This window comes from Pezoporus wallicus, unplaced genomic scaffold (assembly GCF_028554395.1).
Source record: "Pezoporus wallicus isolate ANWC-B61680 ecotype Strahan unplaced genomic scaffold, APGP_CSIRO_Pwel_v1 contig_5863, whole genome shotgun sequence".
In the NCBI taxonomy this organism is placed as follows: Eukaryota; Metazoa; Chordata; class Aves; order Psittaciformes; family Psittacidae; genus Pezoporus; species Pezoporus wallicus.
In genome coordinates, this window is record NW_026635152.1 from 215459 (window position 1) to 237189 (window position 21731).

Genomic DNA, 21731 nt, shown 5'->3' on the forward strand with positions numbered 1-21731 from the left:
GAGGGGCTTGGGACAAGGGCCTGTAGGGACAGGCCAAGGGGAATGGCTTTAACCTGCCAGAGGGGAGACTGAGATGAGCTCTTAGGCAGAAGCTCTTCCCTGTGAGGGTGCTGAGGCGCTGGCACAGGGTGCCCAGAGAAGCTGTGGCTGCCCCATCCCTGGCAGTGTTCAAGGCCAGGTTGGACACAGGGGCTTGGAGCAAGCTGCTCTATGGAAGGGGTCCCTGCCCGTGGCAGGGGTTGGAGCTGGATGAGCTTTAAGGTCCCTTCCAACACGAACCAGTCTGGGATTCTATGATTATGCTGGGCTGAGAATGAAGCTTAAGGTAAAGTGTGAGCTTAGCAACAGATCACAGCGCACACCACCTGTGTCCAGCCTCAGCAGCAGCTGGTGGAACCGTGCAACGCCATGAGTGGTGTTTAGCGCTGGGCTGGAGCTACCCTGCACAGCGAGGGCCACGGGCTGCCTGCAGGGAGCCCCATTAGCAGCCAGTGATGCGGGTCAAGACGCAGCAGGGACCCCGCCGGGACCGGGCCGCTCCAGGCTCAGCACCGCGGGCCGCGCTTCGCTCCCCCCCGCGGGCAGGGACCGCCCGCCCCTCCCCGGTCCCTTCCCACCCCCGGGCCGCGCGGCGCGGAGGCCCCCGGGGGGCTGCGGGGAACGGCGGGGAGTGGGGGGAGTCCCTCAGCGCTGGCCGCACGGGGTGGGGGGGGGGTCCGCTACCGCCGTGCCAGGCGAGGCGGAGAGGAGCCGGGTACGGGCCCGGCTTCGGGCGGAGGGGCTGCCCCCTTCCTCGGGGTTGGGGTTTGCTCGGCATCCCTTAATCCGGAGCGCTGCTGCTAAGGGAACGCCGGCGCCACCGGCGCTGGGCAGCCTGCGGCCTTGCTCGTTGGGGTGCCCTCATCCCGCACCCGCTTTTTGCGAACTTCAGAATAGGCAGGAGAGCCCAGCCCTTGCAGCCTCAGCTCTACCGCCTTTAGCCCAAACAAGCACCCTCAAACAAATGAGGGGAATAATAGGAGTCCGTGTTTATTTTGTAGTGTGAGCCTTGAGGTCCAGCTGGCTTCCTGAGGTGTGAGGAGCTGTGACAAGGTGGAAGGGTAGCAAGAGAGGGACCAGCAAGGCTGAAATTCTGTTTGCAGCTGAGATAAGTGGTGAGGTAGGAGCTGCAGAGGCTCCTACACTTACTTTTTATAGAGCACAGCACATACTTGGGCAGATGTACGCTCCACCTCCCACTCGTATCGTGCAGAGCATTGCATAATCGGAATTCATAGAATTAACAGAAATGGGAAAAAAAAAATGATATTTTCCCTCATTCCCATCCAACTATAAATCATTTTGTTTCTTAACCTATGTTAGGTATGGAATCTGAGAGCAGCCAGTCTATGCCAAATCTATTGGGAAGTAAGCGGGGCAGACCAGAGCTGGTTGAAGTCTTAAAAGCATGAGAAAACACATTACTGCTGAGCAGCCTTACATGTCAACCTCTAAGTATTCCTTTTGTATATACCTTTTAAAGAATCTACTGTTCCCACATCACAGCTCCAAAAAGAATAGATTCTGTTCTTGTCCTGTATGAAAAATAAACCATCAAAGATTTAAAGTGCCACAAGTCTCATTCATTTATGAAGGTCTTATCTAACCCAGGAGAACAGTGCAACAGCATGGTCTGTATATAATCTGTAGCTGTTCCTGCTTCCAAGTTGGGAAGCCAGTTAACCTGTACATTAAATCATTTCAATAAGTGAATCACTATTTCACTTGCCTTCTTCATGCGACAACTTGATTTTAACTGTATTTGATTCCATTTTTCCTAGCGCTTTTGGTGTCTGTTTTTGTTTAAAATATGATAAGCTTTTGCAAACTTTTAATTCTGAAGCTTTATACTCGTTGGAGTTGCACTGGAACTGGCCAGATACAGCCACATTAGGTTCCCTCTTGCAAAGATTTGTTCATGCAAAGGATGTGAAGAGCCCTTCAGGGTTCAGGAGGATGATTTGTGAACAGTGCAATACACAGATACCTCTGAAGGTTGGGGGCCACATGTTACAAGGTCAAAACAAGTTATCCCTCATGTAGGCTTATAGTAGAGCTGTGGGACTAATGTGTTATTTTAAAAAAAAAACAAAACAACAACCCACTGCCATTCTGAGCTGATTCTCATTTGAATTCTCAAATCCTAGACGCACAACTCAACTCAGGTCCTTGATGCTCTCCCAGGTTTAAAAGGGTGCAATGATTTCAAATGAAATCAGCCTGACAGAACAGGAAGCTGGTGCTGGGCATCACCTACACTTGGTGAGCTCCAGAACCAAGGGGGCTCAAACAGAGTTGGGCACCTTCAGTCATACTCCAGTTGTCCTCATCTTTATTGAGATGTATAAAACAGACTTCAAAGGGGGAGAAAATTATTTGGAATTGAGCATTACCCTTTTTTGATTGATGATTCATTAAGCCTCATCAATGAGCACTGCTGTTGCCTCTGCCTCAAGTGTTTGCTCTGGGTTTTAATTCAGAATAGTTGAAATCAATGCAAGTGCTAAAAAGGCCTCATGCTCCTGAACAGTTGAAAGTCTGGTTTCTCTGAGAGATTTGCCTTGGCTACTGGATTTGCAAGTGCTCAACTGCACTTTCTGGGTGAGTGTGGATCATCAGAGGTGACACAAACACCATCTCCTCAGTGATGTTCTTTTTAATCTTAACATGCAAATCCCAGTTTTCAAACCTTTCTTCAGGTAAAGTGTTCTGAAGATGGAGCTGAAATGATGATTGATGGTGGGAGGGTTTTTGTTTTTTCAACCAAACTTGGCTAAAAGAAGTGAATTCACTTCCACTTAACAGGAAATCAATGAGGGTTGAAGATCTATAGTAACCTTACAGCATTATTTAATAGAGCACAATCTAATAAGAGAGTTATCCATCAGCCTAAGTGCTGACTGAATGGGTTGTGAAGCAGCACTGCCTGAACCTTGCATTAAAAGCTTATAAACCCATGTGCTTGGGAATAGCCTTTTTGAGAGAAATTGGGCAAAACAGCCCATAAACCACATTCACCTGGGAACTCTTAACATCTTCAGAGTGTTGGATTCCATCTTAAAGGTCCTTTCTCACCTAAATGATTCTGTGGTCACTTCAATTAGTGCAGTGTGTGTTCATCAGTTTTGGGGATCAGTCAGTTAGTAGTGGCTATTCTGGTCTTTGTTCAGACTTTCACCTCCAGAGCAGAGCTGCTCCAGCCCTTGCAGCAGCCCCATGGCCTCCTCTGGCCTCGCTCCAACAGCTCCACGTCCCTCTTGTGCTGCTGCCCCAGAGCTGGATCAGGGCTGCAGGGGGGGTCTCCCCAGAACACAGCAGAGGGGCAGGATCCCCTCCCTGAGCTGCCACTCATGCTCTGGGGTGCAGCCCGGCACATGGTAGGGCAGGTTCTGGGCTGTGAGCACACACTAATGGGTCATGAGGAGCTTCTCCACACCCAACACCGCACCCCCACGTCCTTCTCCTCAGGCTGCTCCATCCAGTCTTCCCCAGTCTGAGTTTGTGCTTGGGACTGCCCCGACCCAGGAGCAACAGCTTGCACTTAATGAGCTCCACGAGGTTCCCATGGTCCCACCTCTCCAGCCTGTCCAGGCCCCTCTGGATCCCATCCCATCCCTTCCCTCCAGCATGTTGACTGCACCACACAGCTCAGAGTCATCAGAGACTTGCTGAGCGTCCCAGCCTCTGGGGATATCTCACTAGAGTTCTCAGTTGTATTCATTATTTTCTAGGTTTTTCTGCTCTTCCATTATCAGACACTTCAAACCTGGAAATTATTTGTTTAGTCTGCACCTAGAATGTGAAAAGGTTCAACAGGAAACCAGATTCTCAGATGTTTTTACAGAATCAGAGGATCAACCAGGTTGGAAAAGACCTTTATAGATCATCAAGTCCAACCATTTCCTATAGGGCAAGCATGCAGTTTTCTAAGAGGCTGGAGATGGTTTCACAGCTCCACACCAAAAGGTTTCTGGATGGTGCCTAAAGCATTGTAAACATCGTATCTCTTAAAAACAATCCTGGTCATTTTGTGGTGTCTCTTAAGAAAGGAAAAATAAAAATAAAGTAATAGTAATCATTGCTTCATCTGCTTTTTCTTTCCCACTTACATCTGGAAGTCCCTAATAAATCCATCCCATATAACTGCAACTTCACACACCTAACTAGCTGGCAACAAGTCTTACACGGAAGGATTGGTTATAGTAAAGGCTTCACTTTGCAAGCAGAACTAAAGCTGAGATAATAATCTCAGAAATAAATGTAGGAAAACCAAGTAAATAGTATTTCAAGAGAAACATTTGCACATTAGGTGAGACAAACATTCGATCCGTCCCCATTTTTATCACACATCCTTCATACATACAGGAAACTTAATTCTGGCCAGCCTCATTTATGGGATTTTGAATGTTCACTTAATGGTTGAATGAGTTTTATCACTCACTTTTGTATTTTTAAGTATGTAAACTATGCAAGGGGGAAAAAACCTAACAAAAGTATGCAGGTCAGCCAGCTGGCACAAGAGGAATTCTTCTTTGCCTAATGGGGTCTGTCAGGGGCTCCCTGTTTCTTGAGTGGAGTCCGGACTATTTGACTCACCACTTGGGGTGACTGGCTGCTTTTCAATCTCCTTTCATGAAATGGGAGCGTGATTTTTGTTTCCCTTTTAAGCAGCTCATTCCTCTTCACTGCAGTGAGTCGTCAGATGCTGCAGGAGCCCTGGGATGGTTGGTCTTCACAGAGAGGGACTCTTTCCACTCCAACCTGCTCCATTTCCTGCCATCTATGCTGAGTTCTTGCCTGGTGCATACCACAAACCCAAGCACAGTTCCAGCGCTGTGGGCTTGCAGAGCACCAGCTCCCTGTATTTGTCAGGATACTGGGAATTGCAGAGGAATGGTTTGGCTTTTGGACAGTGTGCCCTCACTGCATGGGGTTGGTGGGGGAATGATGAAACCCACACACTGGCTGTTGGGGTTTGCTCTTGAGGTTTCAGAAGGAACTCTCAAAAGAGAAAACCTGCTGAGAAACCCAGTCCCTGAAACACAAGGTGTTTCCTGGAAGTGTACTCAGCAGAAGGACAGATGCTGAGGAGACTTCACAGCCCTGAAGCAAGCGGGACTTGTATTTGCTTTTGCTAACAGCAAAATCTGCATAGAATCCCAGGCTGGCTGGGGTTGTAAAGGACATTAAGATCATTTAGTTCCAAGCCCCGCATAGCCCACTAGGTTGTGTTCACCCTTGTTCTTCTCACACGCATTCAGATCAGAAGTCCCCAGTACCTCTTTATCTGGTAGACAGACAATTCCCCTTTGGAACACATTATTATTTAAAACTACAGAGGCTCCTTTTCAACTGCCAGTAGACTGCTCAGGACATTCATTTATCACAGAGATGTTTTCTCCCTCAGCTATCACAACAGAGCACCAGGTAACTCCAGACCTCTTCAGGTCTGCCCATCCCCTTTTGAAGAGGGGCAAGATGATGAAGAAATCAATCCTGAATTCCCATTTAAAGCAGTTTATGAGTTCTGTCTGAACAGGTTCTTTCCCTTAACAGATGACTTTCTGAAAGCAAGCTCTGTACTCCTAAAGCTTCCATAGATCTACTCAATTTCCTCCACAAGAGTGAGCTTTTACAACTCTTCCCTGCCTCTCTGTGTCACGTGAAGTAGAGTCAGGCCTGGCCATGTCCTCAGACACCTCCCCGAGCATTCACACACACAGAGCTGGATGACAACCTACCACTGCTGCCCACCAAGCCTCGCTTCCCCAGGGCACAGGCAGCTCTAAATGTCTGCAGCTCTCCTAGATGTCTGTGGCAGCAGCAGCGAGCTCCTCTCTTACCTCTGTTAAAAATCACATGGAGGCCACAGCAGCCAAGGCAGGTGCCAGGTTCAAGAGGACATTTCAACTGCTTTTGACCAGTGCAGCTGAACCTTCCCCCTTCCACTGCCCAAGGCTGTCTCATGCTTAGAAAAAAGGGAGGATGATCCCTTATGCTCATCAAGCTGGGGTTCTTCAAGAGAAAGTCAGCAGGACACCACCTTTGGAGGGCTTTGTACCCAACTCACTGCATTTCAAGAGAATTGTGGGAACATTGCCACGGTTCTGTGCTTGCTGGCCCTGCCTAAGAGCAGAGCAAGGCAAAGGACTTGTGCATGGCCCAGAGAGATAGGGGTCAAGAGAAGCAGCATCACATCAGCACAGAACATCTGTGCAGCTGCAGCAGGATAACATCAGCACCCTCATATCAAACCACTGCAGGCACTGGGGGTTACTCGAGTACGTGAGCTGCTGCAGAGAGATGCAACATCATCTTGTCTGGTTCCTGATGGAGATGAGAACTCAGAAAGTTCTGGTAATGCTGGAGTTTTCCCTTCATTGAGGTCTGGGCAGCAAACCTGGATATTGCTTAAGGCAAAGTAGAAAATGAGAGAGTTATCAAAAGTAATGTCCCAGCTAACCAAACCAGAATGACTCAACAGCTACAGAAGGGGTGGAGAGTTGGAAGCTACTGCCTGTATGACCAAGTTCATGTGCTTCTCAACTAATAGTTATCTGTAGCTCCAAGCTCTCACACAGAAAAGACACTTGTCACTCGGCACATGTCCCTTGGGATAGATTCTGGAATGACTGGCTGAACCTGACAGACTGCAATAGGGAAGAAGATGCCAACTAAGAAGATATTAATGCTGCAGTCCAAAGGTATTATCACAACTAGAAGCTGTACCTGCCTAGCACTGCAGTCAAGAAATAGCAGTGACCTGGTTTCAGAATAAGCCACAAAAGTGGGTATGGGCTGTATTTCAAAAGGACTACTGAGATGTATGGTGTACAAAATCATCAGCTCTGGGGTCCCCAACCCAAGAAGGATGTGGGTCTTCTTGAGCTTCCAGAGGAGGCCATGGAGATGCTGTGAGGACTGGAGCAGCTCTGCTCTGGAGCCAGGCTGAGAGAGCTGGGCTGGGTCAGCCTGGAGAAGAGAAGGCTCCTGAAGGGGAGACCTGAGAGCAGCTCCAGTGCCTGAAGGGGCTGCAGGAAACCTGGAGAGGGGCTTGGGACAAGGGCCTGTAGGGACAGGCCAAGGGGAATGGCTTTAACCTGCCAGAGGGGAGATTGAGATGAGCTCTTAGGCAGAAGCTCTTCCCTGTGAGGGTGCTGAGGCGCTGGCACAGGGTGCCCAGAGAAGCTGTGGCTGCCCCATCCCTGGCAGTGTTCAAGGCCAGGTTGGACACAGGGGCTTGGAGCAAGCTGCTCTATGGAAGGGGTCCCTGCCCGTGGCAGGGGTTGGAGCTGGATGAGCTTTAACATACCTTCCAAGCCAAACCATTCCATGACTCTAATTCTCTTTGCAGAGAGAACATACTTTTAAATTTGAATGACTTTAGTGTACAACTAAAAGATGGAACAAACTGGCCCTGGAGGGAGGAACCAGACTACTGCCTGGTTGGTCTGTGTTCAGAAAACCACCTCCCTCTGGTTATCTGAACACATTTGCAAAGCAATTCAATCCAGTCAAGTTGTCTGGATCTTCTCACATCATCCTACAATTTTTCTGGTCCCCATCCAGGAGAAAAACCAAAGACTGTTGTGTTGTTTTTCACCCCGTAGAAAGCTCTGTACCTGCTGAAGGCAGAACAGGTTTGTACGCAGCAGGCTGGGGAGACACATGCTCTCCATCCCACCCCAAGCATCTCAGAAGGTGACTTCTTGTAGCTACCAAGAATTATTCACTAAGTAAGTGAATGAATTAAAATTTGCATAGGCAGACAAAAAAGTCAAACCCTCAGTGGAAGCGCAGTGAAGGGGCTGAAGCTCTTATTCAGAAGGATGTTCTGTAGCCTGTGGTGGGTTTTGTGAGATATTCTATTTCATGAGTTTACCTTAGATGCAATTTATAATAATGCCAACTGAAGAAGCTGATCTTATACCAAGAAACTAAGGTATCTGAAGTTTTCTGTGCTCACCAAGCTGAATTATTGCGTTCCCCTTTCTAACGCTTGATTGTTCATGCAACATACTTCCTTCCCCTCCAGTATATGAGCTGAGCTTTAGCCCTGACAATTGACTGTTTTCCAAATGACCAGTTGAAATGTCTCTTCCTATTGAGGAACAAGCAGCTGTTAAAGAGAACTGAAGCAGAGGATCCCTGCTTTAACTGATCCCACAGGGCAGAAGAATGAGAATATAAGGGCTCATGTCACCAGCCCTTCCAAGAGACAGGCAGTTACCCCAGGGAGAGGGTGCTCAGCAAGAGATAAGGGTGGTGAAGAGAGAACCGTTGGGGAAAGCAGACTGAGCAGAACCCAGGTCCTTGGGATACCTGGTCTGTCAGGGTGGGAAGTGGCCTTGAGCTCCCAGGGTGCGTTTCCAGCTGGCAATAAGGAGACAGCACTGATCAGGGGATGGAATAAGCAGAGTAAAAGAAGAGAAGGCAGTGGAGGAGGAAGCACAGGGAGCTGTTACAGCAAGCTTGGAGTTGCTCTGAACACAGACCCTTCGCATGATGGACTGGGTTCCCACAGTATCCTGCAGCCGACACCATCCCAGGAGCATCACTGTGCTGGGTGCTGTGGGACTGCTCAGGGACAGGGAACGCTCCCAGAGTTAGAACTTCTTGTGCTGAATTTCACTATTTCCAATCATTTTGGCTGGGACTCACTTCCCAGACAGTATTCCCTTTTCCTTGACCTTATCCGTAATTGATGTACTAAAAGCTGTGCTTGGAAAAACTAATGAGAATGGAGCTCTCAAGTGGACAAACATGAAAAAAATGAATAAAAAAAATAAACACCAGGTAAAATTCTCCCAGTCGAAGTTGCAATGAGAATATATTTTATCTTTTGTGTTGAAAACTGCTTGGGGTGCTTCCCCCTTTAGTAGACCAAAGTCCAGTGCTCACAGCATAGCGTCATCCTTGTGCTGGCACACAGAGCAGTCCCACAGGCCAAACACTGGCCACCAGCACAACAGCGTGGAGTAAACCTGATCCATGATCCAGCAGGGAATCTCAGCCACAGCCATACCAGTCGCTATAACGACATCCCACTCCGCTTCTTTGAGTCCTTCCGTGCAATGGGACTGAAGGACAAGATCTCCTTGTAAATATGCTCTTGAAAAACAGAACAAAAGAACCAGGAAGGTGTGATATTAGAGGACACAAATGAAAGTGTGAGTGTTTTCTGTGCAGAGAGGAGGTGTTCAGTGGAGAGGTTAGGGCAAGAGGTTACAGAAGCTGGAAGAGAGAGACAAAGCAGACAGAGACAAAAGTCTGCCTGAAGAGCTGGAGGAACCTTTGCTGAATGCATAAAAGCAGAGCAGGGCAAGGGAGCTATGCGCTGCCATCATCAATCTATGCTTTACCCAGCATAGAATCACAGAATGGCTAGAGTGAGGAGGGACCCTAAAGCTCATTCAGCTCCAACCCCTGCCACAGGCAGGGACCCCTTCCACTAGAGCAGCTTGCTCCAAGCCCCTGTGTCCAACCTGGCCTTGAACACTGCCAGGGATGGGGCAGCCACAGCTTCTCTGGGCACCCTGTGCCAGCGCCTCAGCACCTTCACAGGGAAGAGCTTCTGCCTAAGAGCTCAGCTCAGTCTCCCCTCTGTCAGGTTAAAGCCATTCCCCTTGGCCTGTCCCTACAGGCCCTTGTCCAAAGCCCCTCTCCAGGTTTCCTGCAGCCCCTTTAGGCACTGGAGCTGCTCTAAGGTCTCCCCTTCAGGAGCCTTCTCTTCTGCAGGCTGAACAAGCCCAGCTCTCTCAGCCTGGCTCTATAGCTGGTGTACAGGAAAGAGAGAGGGGTAGGGAAGTCCCGTGCTAAACAAGAGCTTCAAAGAAAAACTTCTTACTTCTCCACTCATCTATGGAAAGCTTCTCGTGTTCCAGAGAATCGTCGTAAGACTCCTGTGCTTCTGTCTCCTCCTCAACGTCTCGGAACTGGTCAAAATAGGGGTGAGCCAACGCTTCCGTGGCTGTCATGCGCTTCTCCACATCCAGCTGCAACATCTTGTCAAGCAGGTCCACTGCTGCAGAAGACAGGAAAAGGGCTAAGCAAGGTGTTGGTGGAGAACAGGCATCCTGTGCCAGGACAGGTGCTCCCAACACTACATCTCCAGACCTAAAAGAGATTCCTCAGCCTGACCAGGGGAGTGTGGAGCTCCCATCGGAGGGGATGCAAAGTCTGCCCAATAGCAGCCTCAGGGAGCTCTTACTAACAGAGCTGGAGACGTAAATGGTGCAGAAATATCAATTTAATCTTGAATAAGTCTTGCTGCACAGATGGGGCTGAAAGAACGTAAGAAATCAGCAACTTCAAGATAGTTTTCAGTTTTAGTCATTCACTTAGGCCCCCACAACTCCAAGCACTCTTAACATGGGTAATCTATACAGAAATCTATGCATCACTGGTAAACATGAAGGCAGGAAATGCAGATACCCTCTAGTCTGTCTGCCCCATCCCCCCTTGGTTTTAACATCTTAATACTTTCAGATCTTACAGTAGTTTTGCCTCTCATCTGCTCAGGAAAATTGTTCCTTGCAAGAGATCAGTTTTTGCCCTGAAAATTGTGCTTCTTGGGTGAACAGATCCAGGTTTTCAACAGTTTAGAGTTAATAGAAATAACAGTTTATCAGAACTATGATGCCTTTGATGTGGAGCTGGGAAATAATGATGAACAAAGAAGAGGTGGTTTGTTTATCTGAACACTACTGATCACATAGCACCTGCTTGGCTACAAGGAACAACTTCTGCAAACCAATACTGGCCAAAATTTATCCCAACTCTCATACCAAATGGAGCTGATAATGCAGCTGTCCTAATCCCACAACTTGCATCCCATAATCTCAACATCCTGTTCAATCCAGCACCAGCTCTCTTCTGGCTTGTTGATGAGTCAGAAGTTTCTCTCTTCCTCAAATATTGTGTGTTACAGGCTGTGCCATTTTAAACTTAAAGAAGTAAATAGCTAAGAACAGCAGAACATTGCCATGTTAACACCAGCAAAGAGTCATTTTGCCTTTAATTCCTACTTATGTGCCCAGGGACACCAACCTGCAAGGGAGGAAGTACGAGGAAATTGTGAGAAGGAGAAAGAAGCCTGGCACTGTAGTGGCCAACCTGCCCCCTTCCAGCAGTGAGAACTCCTGAGAAACCCTGGAGATGACTTACCCTGAGGATTGGCTCTGGGGAAAAGCACAGACAAATCCTTCTTGGGGATTTTAGGGAGAGACTTGATGTAACTCTTGGCCTGAAAGAGATGTGAAGAGCAGATGTGAGGTGGTGTGAGATACAGCTGTTGGGACTCGGGGCTCAGCTGAGCAAAGGCAACTGAAGAGAACAGCAAGTCACCCCAGATGCCACATTTTAGTCACCAGTTTGCGTGGAATCATTTTAATCAACTGCGATACAGAAATATTTCTGCTTTAAGGGCCAAACTGGAGAACAGAGGAGGTTGTTAGTTTGCTGGGGCATCAGGGACCTCACTCGGGTGTCCCTGCAATCCACACCAGTTCCCAGTGCAATGCCAAATCCATCAGATGTTCCACTAGCAAAGAGAAGCATCTTCCTTGTCATGGGGAACAAGACTGCTGGCAGTCACTCCTCTTTGGTGGTGGACAAGCAGCCCCTCTCCCATCTCAAAGCTATGGCCAAGGTAACCCCTCTTCACCACACACAGCAAGGCTCAAATCCACAGGGAACTTCCTTACCGCTTTGTCCTCCAGCTTCTCCACGAAGTCTTCTCCTGGGTGCCCCGTTACTTTCAGGATCTGAGTCAGCTGATCCAGGTCTGGCAGCTGTGTTAAAGATCACCCATCTGGGGGTGAGCCCTGGACACCGCCAGCAGCTCAGCCTGTATGCTGGGTGCTGCAGAGCCACAGGGCCCGGGGGAGCTGGGAGTAGGTTATGATACAAACCCAACAGAGCCACACAAGCAGAGACTCAGGAGACTGACAGAAACAGCTCAAGGGCTTTTTTCTTGGAATGCCATTTTCAGCAACAGGCAATATTGCTGGCACAACTCTGCCAGGGGTATGCCATGGGCTTGGGGGATATGTGAGGTTTTGGGGATGGAGCTATGGCTATGTGAAGTAGACTGACATAGAGCACATTTGGCCAGCACAGAGGTGTATTTCTAAGGCTGGCTTGGCCTCCTCCCATTCTCTCCATTTCCATGCAATTACCTCCTGGTAAACCAGACTGACTCCTGCTTTCCTCATTCATAAAAGCCCCTTCACACCCCCCAAGAACTATTACTCCCCCCAGAGAAAAGGTTTAACTTGAAAGGATACAGTCTTTTCCTTTAAACAGCGTTTTCCCAGTCAGCATTTCTGCCATGATACAGCCAATAGACCAGATATCCACTGTTCAGAGAGCAAAACAGACAAAACCATGGCAGTAAAAAGGCAGCCATGATTGCTGGGCTGTTGCTTTGTTGCTTGTAGCAGGCACCAGTTTAAATGTCACTCCCATTTTCCACCCTCCCCTGTTGTTTCTACACTGCTAAAATCTCTGCTTTCATCACTTCCCGCAGGCACGAGCTCTGGGAGTCGTGCAACAGCTTTGAGACTCGCTCTGCTTTAGGGAATACAGATGATAAAGAGGGAAAACATCTGGAGGATTATACGAGATGTGACCCAGGTGTGGTCCAGGGATCCCTGGGCTTGTCACCAGGCAGTCACGCTGCTGCTCACCTGTCTGGTTGTAATGCATCCAGTTCAGAATGACTTCTGGGGCTCTGTACCAGCGCGTAACCACGTAGCCGGTCATTTCAGCATCAGCATGTCTGGCCAAACCAAAATCCAAGATCTGCAGTTCACCAAAGGAAAAGGGAGAAGGAAAGGCAGAAAACAGAAATCATACAGGCAAGCAAGAATCTGCTTCCACAAGGAAACAAAGCAGATCCAATGAGATAATAAGGAAGCTCCAACTACACCACAGCCACCCACGGGACAGTTCAAAGAACTAACAGGTTTGTCTTAATTCCCTTGGGAATTGCAACCTGGCTGCAAAACCAGCTGCGTGAAGACCCTGCCAAAAGGATCAGTGCTGTGAGCTACCTGAAAGGTCATTTCTTTTCTTGAAGCTTAAGTTTCAACTCTATGAGCTTTATTTAATTGAGCTGTTTCATAGCCTGACAGCTCACAGGCCACCGCTACTCACCTTTTCCTATCAAAACACCTTGCAGCTCACTGGCAATGGCCTCTCCCTCAATACTGGAAATGAATGTCCCTTGACCCAACCTCTCCAGCCGTGCCCTGTAATACACATTGCAGAAGAGAGGTGCCAGAGCACTGCACCACTGAGCTGCAAGGAAACTCCTCAGAGCAATACTGAAAATAGCTTTGTGTGGAATCACAACCACCACGTCAATGAGAACCAAAGGGCAACTGTGGCTGACTGCAGTTATCCTTCAGGGATAGTACACCTAACACAAGTATTGCTCAGCAGTATTGAATTTACTTAGGAAGTCATTAGGAACTGCCAAGAAGCAGGAATTATGACAACAGGATGTTCATTCCAAGTCTTGGGCCCTGATTCAGCAAGTTACATCAGCAGGTGAGTATTTCCCACTGCCTGCAACCGCTGAGTAATGCAACGCCTTGAACCGGGTCTCAGAAGGAGAGAGGAAACATGACAGTGCCAAATTCCTGCTGGCAGAGCAGTTCCTCCATGATCTGATATGCTGCAAAGTGGTGCTTTTCCACCTACCTTCAGCTGACAGTCTTCATTCACAGCCAGGTTGCCTGGCTTCAGGTCCTACAACAGACAAGAGTGGAGTCATGAGGATGTCTGGGGTTGCAACACATCCACATGAGCCTCAGCCAAACCTCTGCTTGCCTTTGACAGGGTCCCATAACATCCCAACTCCAGTGTCTGCACAGCAGTCACCGTGCTGCTATACTGTACAGCTTTACACTACTGATTTTTTCTCAAATAGTTTCAATTCAAAAAGCATCATAAAACGTTTCTCAGCTCATCAGAAAATACAGCGTTTCCTCAAAAGCTGCACGAATGATCAAATCCAAACAGACACAGGGTATAGGAGGAGAAAGACCTTAGAGCAGAGAAGGCTGTTAGTGAAAAGATGTTTAGGAATTTCTTCACTTTACAACCAAGCTGTGTTTCTCCTAAACAGACAAAAAGCTGAGGAAAGGCACACATGAACTCACCCTGTGTATGATGCCAGCTGAATGGATATACTGCAATAAAAAGAGAAGGCACAATGTGATCGCCAGCAGACAAGACTTTCTGGTCTCCAGCAGAGAAATGAGAGCTACAAACAAGAACTTGCTGAGAACACGACTCTGCAGCAGGCTGCAGGTCCGCGGGGCAGCAGATCCTGCACTGAATTTCTGACGATTTGCCGTGATATTGCCACTCTAAAGAGGAGGTGTGGAGCAGCAGAGGAGAGATGGAGCAATAGCTCTTTAGCACAAGCATACCAATAGCCTCACACTATCAAACAAAGGCATCAGGATTACAGGGAGGAGCACAGGCAGCAGATGACAGGAAAACTTTGTTATTTTGGGTGTTAAACTATGTGGGGAAAAAAATAATCTAATTGTCCAGTCACAAAACCTGACTACGTGGCTTTTGTCATACCAATTAAACCTTCTGTGTGTTCTTCCCCCCTCTATTTAAACTTCAGGTAACAGTGATCTGTGGAAAGGTGTTATTAAGATGAACTCATTAGTGCCTGGAAGTCCCTGCTCTGACCCCAGGTGAGGGATGTTCCACTGCCTCCACACCCCAGGTTTGACTGCTCTCAGCTCTCAAAGCTGGTTACAGCAGCAAATTCCTTCCTTATTCTATTGAACAGAAAATCATTCCCTCCATCTGCTCCCTGAGAGCCCCTGTGAGGAATTCAGCAGAGGCTCCTGTTGCTGCCAGCCTCTTTCTGCACAGTTTTGCTAAGGGTTTTGGCTAGTCAAAAACCAGCACAACTGCTGTCATGGTAAAACCAGTTGCCAGGGTTAGACTGATGCTTGCTTCAACAGCCAATTGACTGATGGGAACAAGCAGTTGCTTTATTGATGTGTGCTGGAAAAAGAGCAGTTCAACAGCAAATATCTCAGGGGATGCCATGAACCCCCCCAAATCTTCCAACTAGTGTTGGAAGGGGGTTTAGTTATGGTCAACCCAGAGGTGACATGTAGAGGAGACACAGGGAGTCACTAAACTCCTCCAGTCCCACCTACCTTTAGCCCTTTCAGCATTTGGTAGACCAGGTACTGGATCTTTTCATCACTGAATTCATGTCCCATGATCTTTTGTAAGTCTGTCCGCATGTATGGCATCACCAGGTAGCTAAAAGGCAGTAAGACAAGGCCCTGAGTCTAGAAGAAAAACACAGGGAACCAGACTAGCCTTGTTCTCTTTCACTTGGGATTCTTGGTTTTTTTTTTGGCTATGTAACTTACTGTAACTAAGTTGAGTTGTTGTGACAGTGCTGCTGGGTGACTAGCACAGCCTGCAGTGATGCTGGGAGTTCAACCTGCTCTTAAAATTGCCTTCTCTTCTCCCCTTAAATCAGATATCTGACATCAAATAAGGTCAAGGATGTTTCAAACTCCAACAATCCTGAATTAGTTTACTTTAGACATCAAATGATGTCAGTTCCAGATGGCCTTACACCATCCAGGAACTGAAACATCTTGTGCAGCTTTAAAGAGTCTTGCAAAATGGCTGTGTTTGCTTCCAAATTTATCTTGGTAATGTTCTGCAGCCCTGCATTGGAAGACATTGAGCTTCCTCCAGTCTTTGGCCTGCATGCGGAGACTGCTCATTAGTTGATAATCTTCAGCAGGAACTGCTCTGAGAACCTTCAAACACTTCTCCTGCAGGCTGCTAAACACCCAAACCCAGGCACATGCTGCTCATGCCCAAAGACGGGAAAGAGAAAACTCATCCAGCCTGACCAGCAACTGAGAGAAATGCCAAAAGAAAAAGTATAGCCAGCACTGAGATAAGAAGAAAGCCAGATCTTTAAAATGCTGTTCAATTACTGAGAGGGCCTGATGAACAATTCTTGTCCCATTCTGAGCACAGCTTCTTAGCTCAGCAGTCCCACAGGCAGCACATTAGCATGGATCATGACGCCTGTGATATGTCATGGAATGTAAAGCTACTTTTTTAGACACCTTGGTCTACCTGCACTGTGTTCATCCAGCTGCAAGCATGGCATGGGGTCTGTTTGTGTAACCTGGGTGGTTTAACCACAGGAAATGACCTGTGCTTTTGCTTCTCCTTGTTTTTTGGGGATGGCTGGCTTTAGTCTGGCGCCTTTTCAACCCCATCTATTGGACTGCACCTCAACCTGATCTGTTATACTGCTGCTAAGTCATAGGCATCTTGGGCAAGGGCTGAGTTAGACAGAGCAAACGTGAACTTACAAGTCCTGAAAGCCCTGGTAGGAAGCAGCAGAGGTGAAGACATCAAGAAGCCCAATGACCTGATGGAGAAGAGAAGTAGTCCACATTTAAACCTGGAAAGCATTTGCTGAGCACGTGTGGACTCAGGTAGCAGGGCTCCATTGGCACATGCACATGGGTGAGCACCAGGAACTCCACGTGAGGAATCTGAGGACTGCTCACTATGCTGTGCAGCTGCTTTTCCTCTTACTAATACACGGGAGCACCCATTACACATCAGCTTCAGCCTGGTGCCAACTGGGCACAGCAGGCAGGTAGAAGTTAAACCCTGAGACTGCCCACATGTGCCAAGAGTCAGGACCTCTCAATTAAAATAAAGGTGATGCCACCAGAAAGGACTCTCCCACATGGCAAGAACCCCACCCTGTTTCAGCAGAAATGGAAAGAAATCATAGCACCAGGGAATGGGTTGTGTTGGAAGGGACCTTAAAGCTCCTCCAGCTCCAGCCCCTGCCACGGGCAGGGACCCCTTCCATAGAGCAGCTTGCTCCAAGCCCCTGTGTCCAACCTGGCCTTGAACACGGCCAGCGATGGGGCAGCCACAGCTTCTCTGGGCACCCTGTGCCAGCGCCTCAGCACCCTCATAGGGAGTACTTACATTCTCATGTTGCATGTGCTTCAACAGCATGAGCTCTCTGTATGCTCTCTTGGCAAAGATCTCTGACTGGAATGGGCGGCAGAGCTTCTTGATAGCCACCTTCTCCCCTGTCTTCTTGTCTATGGCCGAACTGTGGCAGACAAATAAAAACCAGTTCTGACATCAGCAATATTTTGTGATACCAAAGGTCTTCTCCTAAGGAAGAACAAACTCTGGAGCTTGCAGAAGAAGAGCAAAGAAAGGTCTCTTGAGAAACCCAGAGGAGCTGTGCACAGGCAGGCATTGCCCTGTATAACTTGGGCAGCAGCCCGTGCACTTTGGAGATCTAGGTGGGACACCAAACAAAGCCTCAGTGGCCAGGAACCTGCAGAAACAAGCTGGAGCTAACAGAGCTGTGAGAAGAGGGAAACACAAATGGGTAAAGGTCAGAATTAATTCTGACTCTGCCTTCCCTTTCCCTAACACAGGGAGACAAGGGAATAAAGCAATTCCTGCTTTGCCATCTGCTTGGAGGTTGTTGTCTTTTAAGGTACATCAGCTGCCTTTTTTTGTGCTCGGGAGCAAAGACAGTGGCTGTCACACACTGAAAATACAGGCTGCTGGAGTGAATTCTCCCACATTTGGGACTTTGGATGCTATACAAATGCTTCTGTATACAGCAGGTCTGGCTGAAAGTGAGCGGCTTCTATAAAGCAAATGAAAACACAGCACAGCAGCTGTCACTGGAGATGTGACCTGTTATTCCCTCTGGTCACGTGTGCTATTTGTGGCTGGATAGGGTGATCCTGTGATGCCTCCTCTGCTTCTGGAGGCTCTTGGGTTACAAGGGAGGCTCTGGGTCTCACGAGACAAGACACGGGAGACAGTCCTCAGTCAGGAGAGCTGTAATCTGGCATCTCTGTGGTGTTTTCCAGAGGGATCTTGGTGCCTCAGACCCTCCTCAACCCCTCCAAGAGACAAAGAGATGCAGAAAGGGTTCTTCCTGTGCCAAATTGCACTGCGGGTTTCCAGGGCAGTTCCCACTGCTTTGTAAATCCTGATCTCCATGGGAAGTGGGAGGGCTGAACATCAGCATGTTCAGTCCCACAGCACAGGGTAACCAGGCCAACATGAGTGCTGCCATTAGCCCCTTGCACATGTCCTCCAGCCTTGCACAGGCATCTTCCCCACCTCCTCTGCAGGGAGACGTGGTTCATGCTGCCACAGTGCCCAGCTGCCAGGCTCCAGCCACTGCTCCTTCCCTGAGGCTCTCAGAGGGGCAGGTACCACAAAACTGAATCAAGGATTACTGTATCCTCCAGGACCATCATTCAGAGGCAAGACATCATAAATCAACAGGGAAATGCTGTTTATAATATCACAAACAGTTCATTTTGTTGGGTTAAGGGGTAATGGCATTAGGAGAGGTGGGAACATCCCACTCCATGTGGCTTTCCCTGTGGTTCAACACTGCAGAGGGGTTATCAGCTGCTTGCTGCACATCTTGGAAGTCTCTTGCGCAGCTTTCCCTGACTGTCAACCACAGACGAGGGTGCCTCCAACATCAGCCTGGGCTATCAAGAGCTCCCATCAACCACCCTGATATCAGGGCAACCTCCAATCTCTTTGTCCCTTCCAGTTGTTCAAAGTTGTGTGTGATGAGAGCAAAAAGCATCCTTTGGGAGTGTTTGATGGCAATTTCACCAATGCATTCAGCTGGGAAAGGCAAAGGGAGAAGCAGGAATGGCTACACAAGGCAGCTTCAGCACTGAAGATCCCAGTGATGAGTTGTCTCAGCTTCAGGACTTGAGCAGGCAGAGAGGACAGCACAAAGGCTTCCAAGGAGCAGGGAAGGAAGCAGAAGGGACTTGGACCAGAGAGTCAAACAGGTTCAGGTTTAGGGCAGGTTTCCCGATTCAATGGTGCATGTTTTCACTTGCCTTCCCTGGAGCAGCCAAGCCCCCAGTGCAGGAGAGTCTGTGATGGAGCCCCCAACACAGCACTGACTATGCTGCTTTCACCCTTACTGTAAGGCACAGCCAAAGTTAATTCAGGTGATGCAGCCAGGACCGGCTGGCAGTGATGGGCAAGACCAGCACTGAATGGTCAGAAACACAGAATCCCAGACTGGTTTGGGTTGGAAGGGACCCTAAAGCTCCTCCAGCTCCAACCCCTGCCACGGGCAGGGACCCCTTCCACTAGAGCAGCTTGCTCCAAGCCCCTGTGTCCAACCTGGCCTTGAACACTGCCAGGGATGGGGCAGCCACAGCTTCTCTGGGCACCCTGTGCCAGCGCCTCAGCACCCTCACAGGGAAGAGCTTCTGCCCATCTCCATCTGCCCTGTTTAAGTTTGAACCCGTCACCTCTTGTCCTATCACTGATGAAGAGTCGCTCCCCACATCCTTGTGGAAAAATCTTCTTCCACCACTTACATTCAGCTGGAAACTAAATCACTACAGATTTGGGCAATTGAGGGAATTAACCCGTTTGCTGTTTTTCCTAAGCTAGTTTCTCAGCTGATCAATGGGGTATAAAAACCAGCAGCTCCAAATAACGCTGGGACCAGAAAACTTCCCAGCAGAGGACAGCAAACTCAAACTCCACAGGCTTCCACCTTGGCTTTGTGAAGGAATCCTCCCTGCTGAGCACTCCCCATGGATGCTGTGACCACCACCCTGGACCCAGGGCTGGTTCAGCATCCACTGCTCCCTTCCCCGAGGCCTCAGAGCAGCCGAGACTATAACAGGGACCAGTAAAAGACATGCCTTGTTGATGTTTGGTTTTCTCTGGAGTGCAAAGAGGCTTTGGAAGGATTTCACTTTCCCTTTTATGTCCTATTTTCTTTCAGTCTTCCTGTTTTCCTTTGTGATAAAAATCAGAAAATATTGTGCAAATATTAAAAAACAAAAACAAAAAAAAAAAGACAGGTTTAGGCTTGCCTGGTTTTGAGAGATTCATTTAGGTGTCTCAGAAACTTCAATGAACCTGAACAGCAAAAGGGGGAAAGGAAATACCGGGTAGCTGGGGGATAAGGATACAGCCTGGGCCCCAGGGTGTCAGGATTAGCTGGGCCAGCCGGCAGAGGCTTTGCCTCACACCTACAACAGAGGACACGCCTGCTTATGTAGCTCGGTGTGTTATGAATCAAGTGCTCTGCTGAGGTCTTGGCACTGGACTGCTTCAGATTTAACCTTTCAGAAAGCCACTGTAAAGCAGGCAAGGTCTGACTTGTGCTTGCTCTCGCTACAGCTGCCTTTGACCAACCGATTCATTAACGGCAGTTGTGCTGCTCTCTTGTAGGCTGGGCATCACCCCCAGCTGGGAAGAAGTCCCAGTCTGTTACTGATCCTGGTTTTGAGTAATTCCTATTTTAGTTTTTCTAGCTGGAAGCTGAATCAAGGTGGACGTTGTATTGTCCAGCTCCTTTTCCAGGCAGCCCAGCATAGAATCATAGAATGGTACTAGGTTTCCAACCGTTACCCTGGGGCTGCCAATACCACTGGTAAACATCAGCTGCCTTGAACTAAGTAGCAAGGCCATGCCACAGCACCCCTGTTCCAGACAGCCAGGTTGTCTGACACAAGTCTCAATGGAAGCTCCAAAGCTGCTTGATCCCCAGTGCCAATGGGACACCCCAAGGTGCCTCCGTGTCCCCAGCAGCCCTGCCTTGATTCTCAAGCTGCTGCCTAAGCACACCCACCGAGGTGACTCCCCTTTGCCCACCCAGGGTGACCACAGGAGGAAGCATCTCAGTTCCTTCAAGCAACCAGGTCTCCAAGCCGCTGCCTGCACTGGAGCGGGAGGCAGACCGCCTTCATCACACATGCAAATGTCCTTCCCTAATGGAGGGGTGCCCAGAAGCACCTCCTCGCTTCCCCTTGCCGTGGCACTTCAACACCCCGAGCTCACCCCGTGCAGGCAGGGCCCCACTCACCACACTGAGCCGTAGGCTCCAGACCCCAGCGGGTGGAGGGACGTGTATCTCCTGGGCAGCTCCCAGAGCGTTTTGTTCACCTCCTGTCTGTAGAAGCCTCTTCTCCTTGTGATGTTCATCGCCCGGCGGGTGTGGGACTGCCACCCCCCCAGAGTCCTGGTGTACGGGAGGGCTTCTGGGGTGAGAGCAGGACAGTGAGGCCTCCTGTGCTGGTCAGAGAGGCTCCAGCGAGCTTCCTCCTGCCTTCTCAGCTGCAGTGAGCGCGCACGGACATGTCTTTCGGCCCTCCCTCCGCCTCCACATCGGGGAGGTGAGGCATCAGCTTTCACGACACGCCTCGGTCTCTACAGGTGCCTCTGGGCTCTGCCACAGGACCCGAGCGCCCGGCCCACACCTCCGGGAGCCCCGCACCTCGGCCTCTGGGCTGCCACCGGGCCCAGCAATGTCGTCGGGGTGGGGGGGGGGGGGGGGGGTCTCGTGAGATCCTGACCCTGATGAGTAAGGACTCGTGGAGCCGGGGAATCCGGGGGACAAGCCACAGCGCCTCGTCAGACGAGCGGGAACATTCTTCCTTCCAGCTAATGGGGGACAGCTCTAGGCTCCTCGTGATTGATGAAGGGTACCAGGGTGATAGGTCTGCAGAACAGCGAGGAGGTGATCACCATTTTCTCCTAAGCCTGGCTTCCCAGTTTTCCATCTTCCATCCTTTCCACCTTCGTTGCAGTGACTGCAGTGAGGAGGTTCAGGAGCA

General features: G+C 49.2%; 1 protein-coding gene across 3 annotated transcripts; it reads right to left on the reverse strand.

Moving 5' to 3' along the window:
• Positions 1–6132: 6132 nt before the first annotated feature.
• Positions 6133–21371, reverse strand: MAPK13 (mitogen-activated protein kinase 13). 3 transcript variants are annotated; one of them, XM_057403978.1, is made up of 12 exons: positions 20981–21371; positions 17068–17197; positions 16431–16489; positions 15237–15345; positions 14208–14237; positions 13747–13794; positions 12729–12843; positions 12327–12398; positions 11745–11824; positions 11206–11284; positions 9887–10063; positions 6133–6449 (listed from the first exon to the last, which is right to left on the reverse strand). In XM_057403978.1, exons 1-12 carry the CDS (start codon positions 21097–21099, stop codon positions 6313–6315), a joined length of 1155 nt encoding a protein of 384 aa, XP_057259961.1. In that variant the 5' UTR covers positions 21100–21371; the 3' UTR covers positions 6133–6312. The 3 variants fall into 3 exon arrangements, 2 of the variants coding, with proteins under 2 accessions (XP_057259961.1, XP_057259970.1); XM_057403987.1 differs by lacking the exon at positions 6133–6449 and adding an exon at positions 8854–9150; XR_008971522.1 differs by lacking the exons at positions 6133–6449; positions 11206–11284 and adding an exon at positions 8854–9150.
• Between the last annotated feature and the right edge of the window lie 360 nt (positions 21372–21731).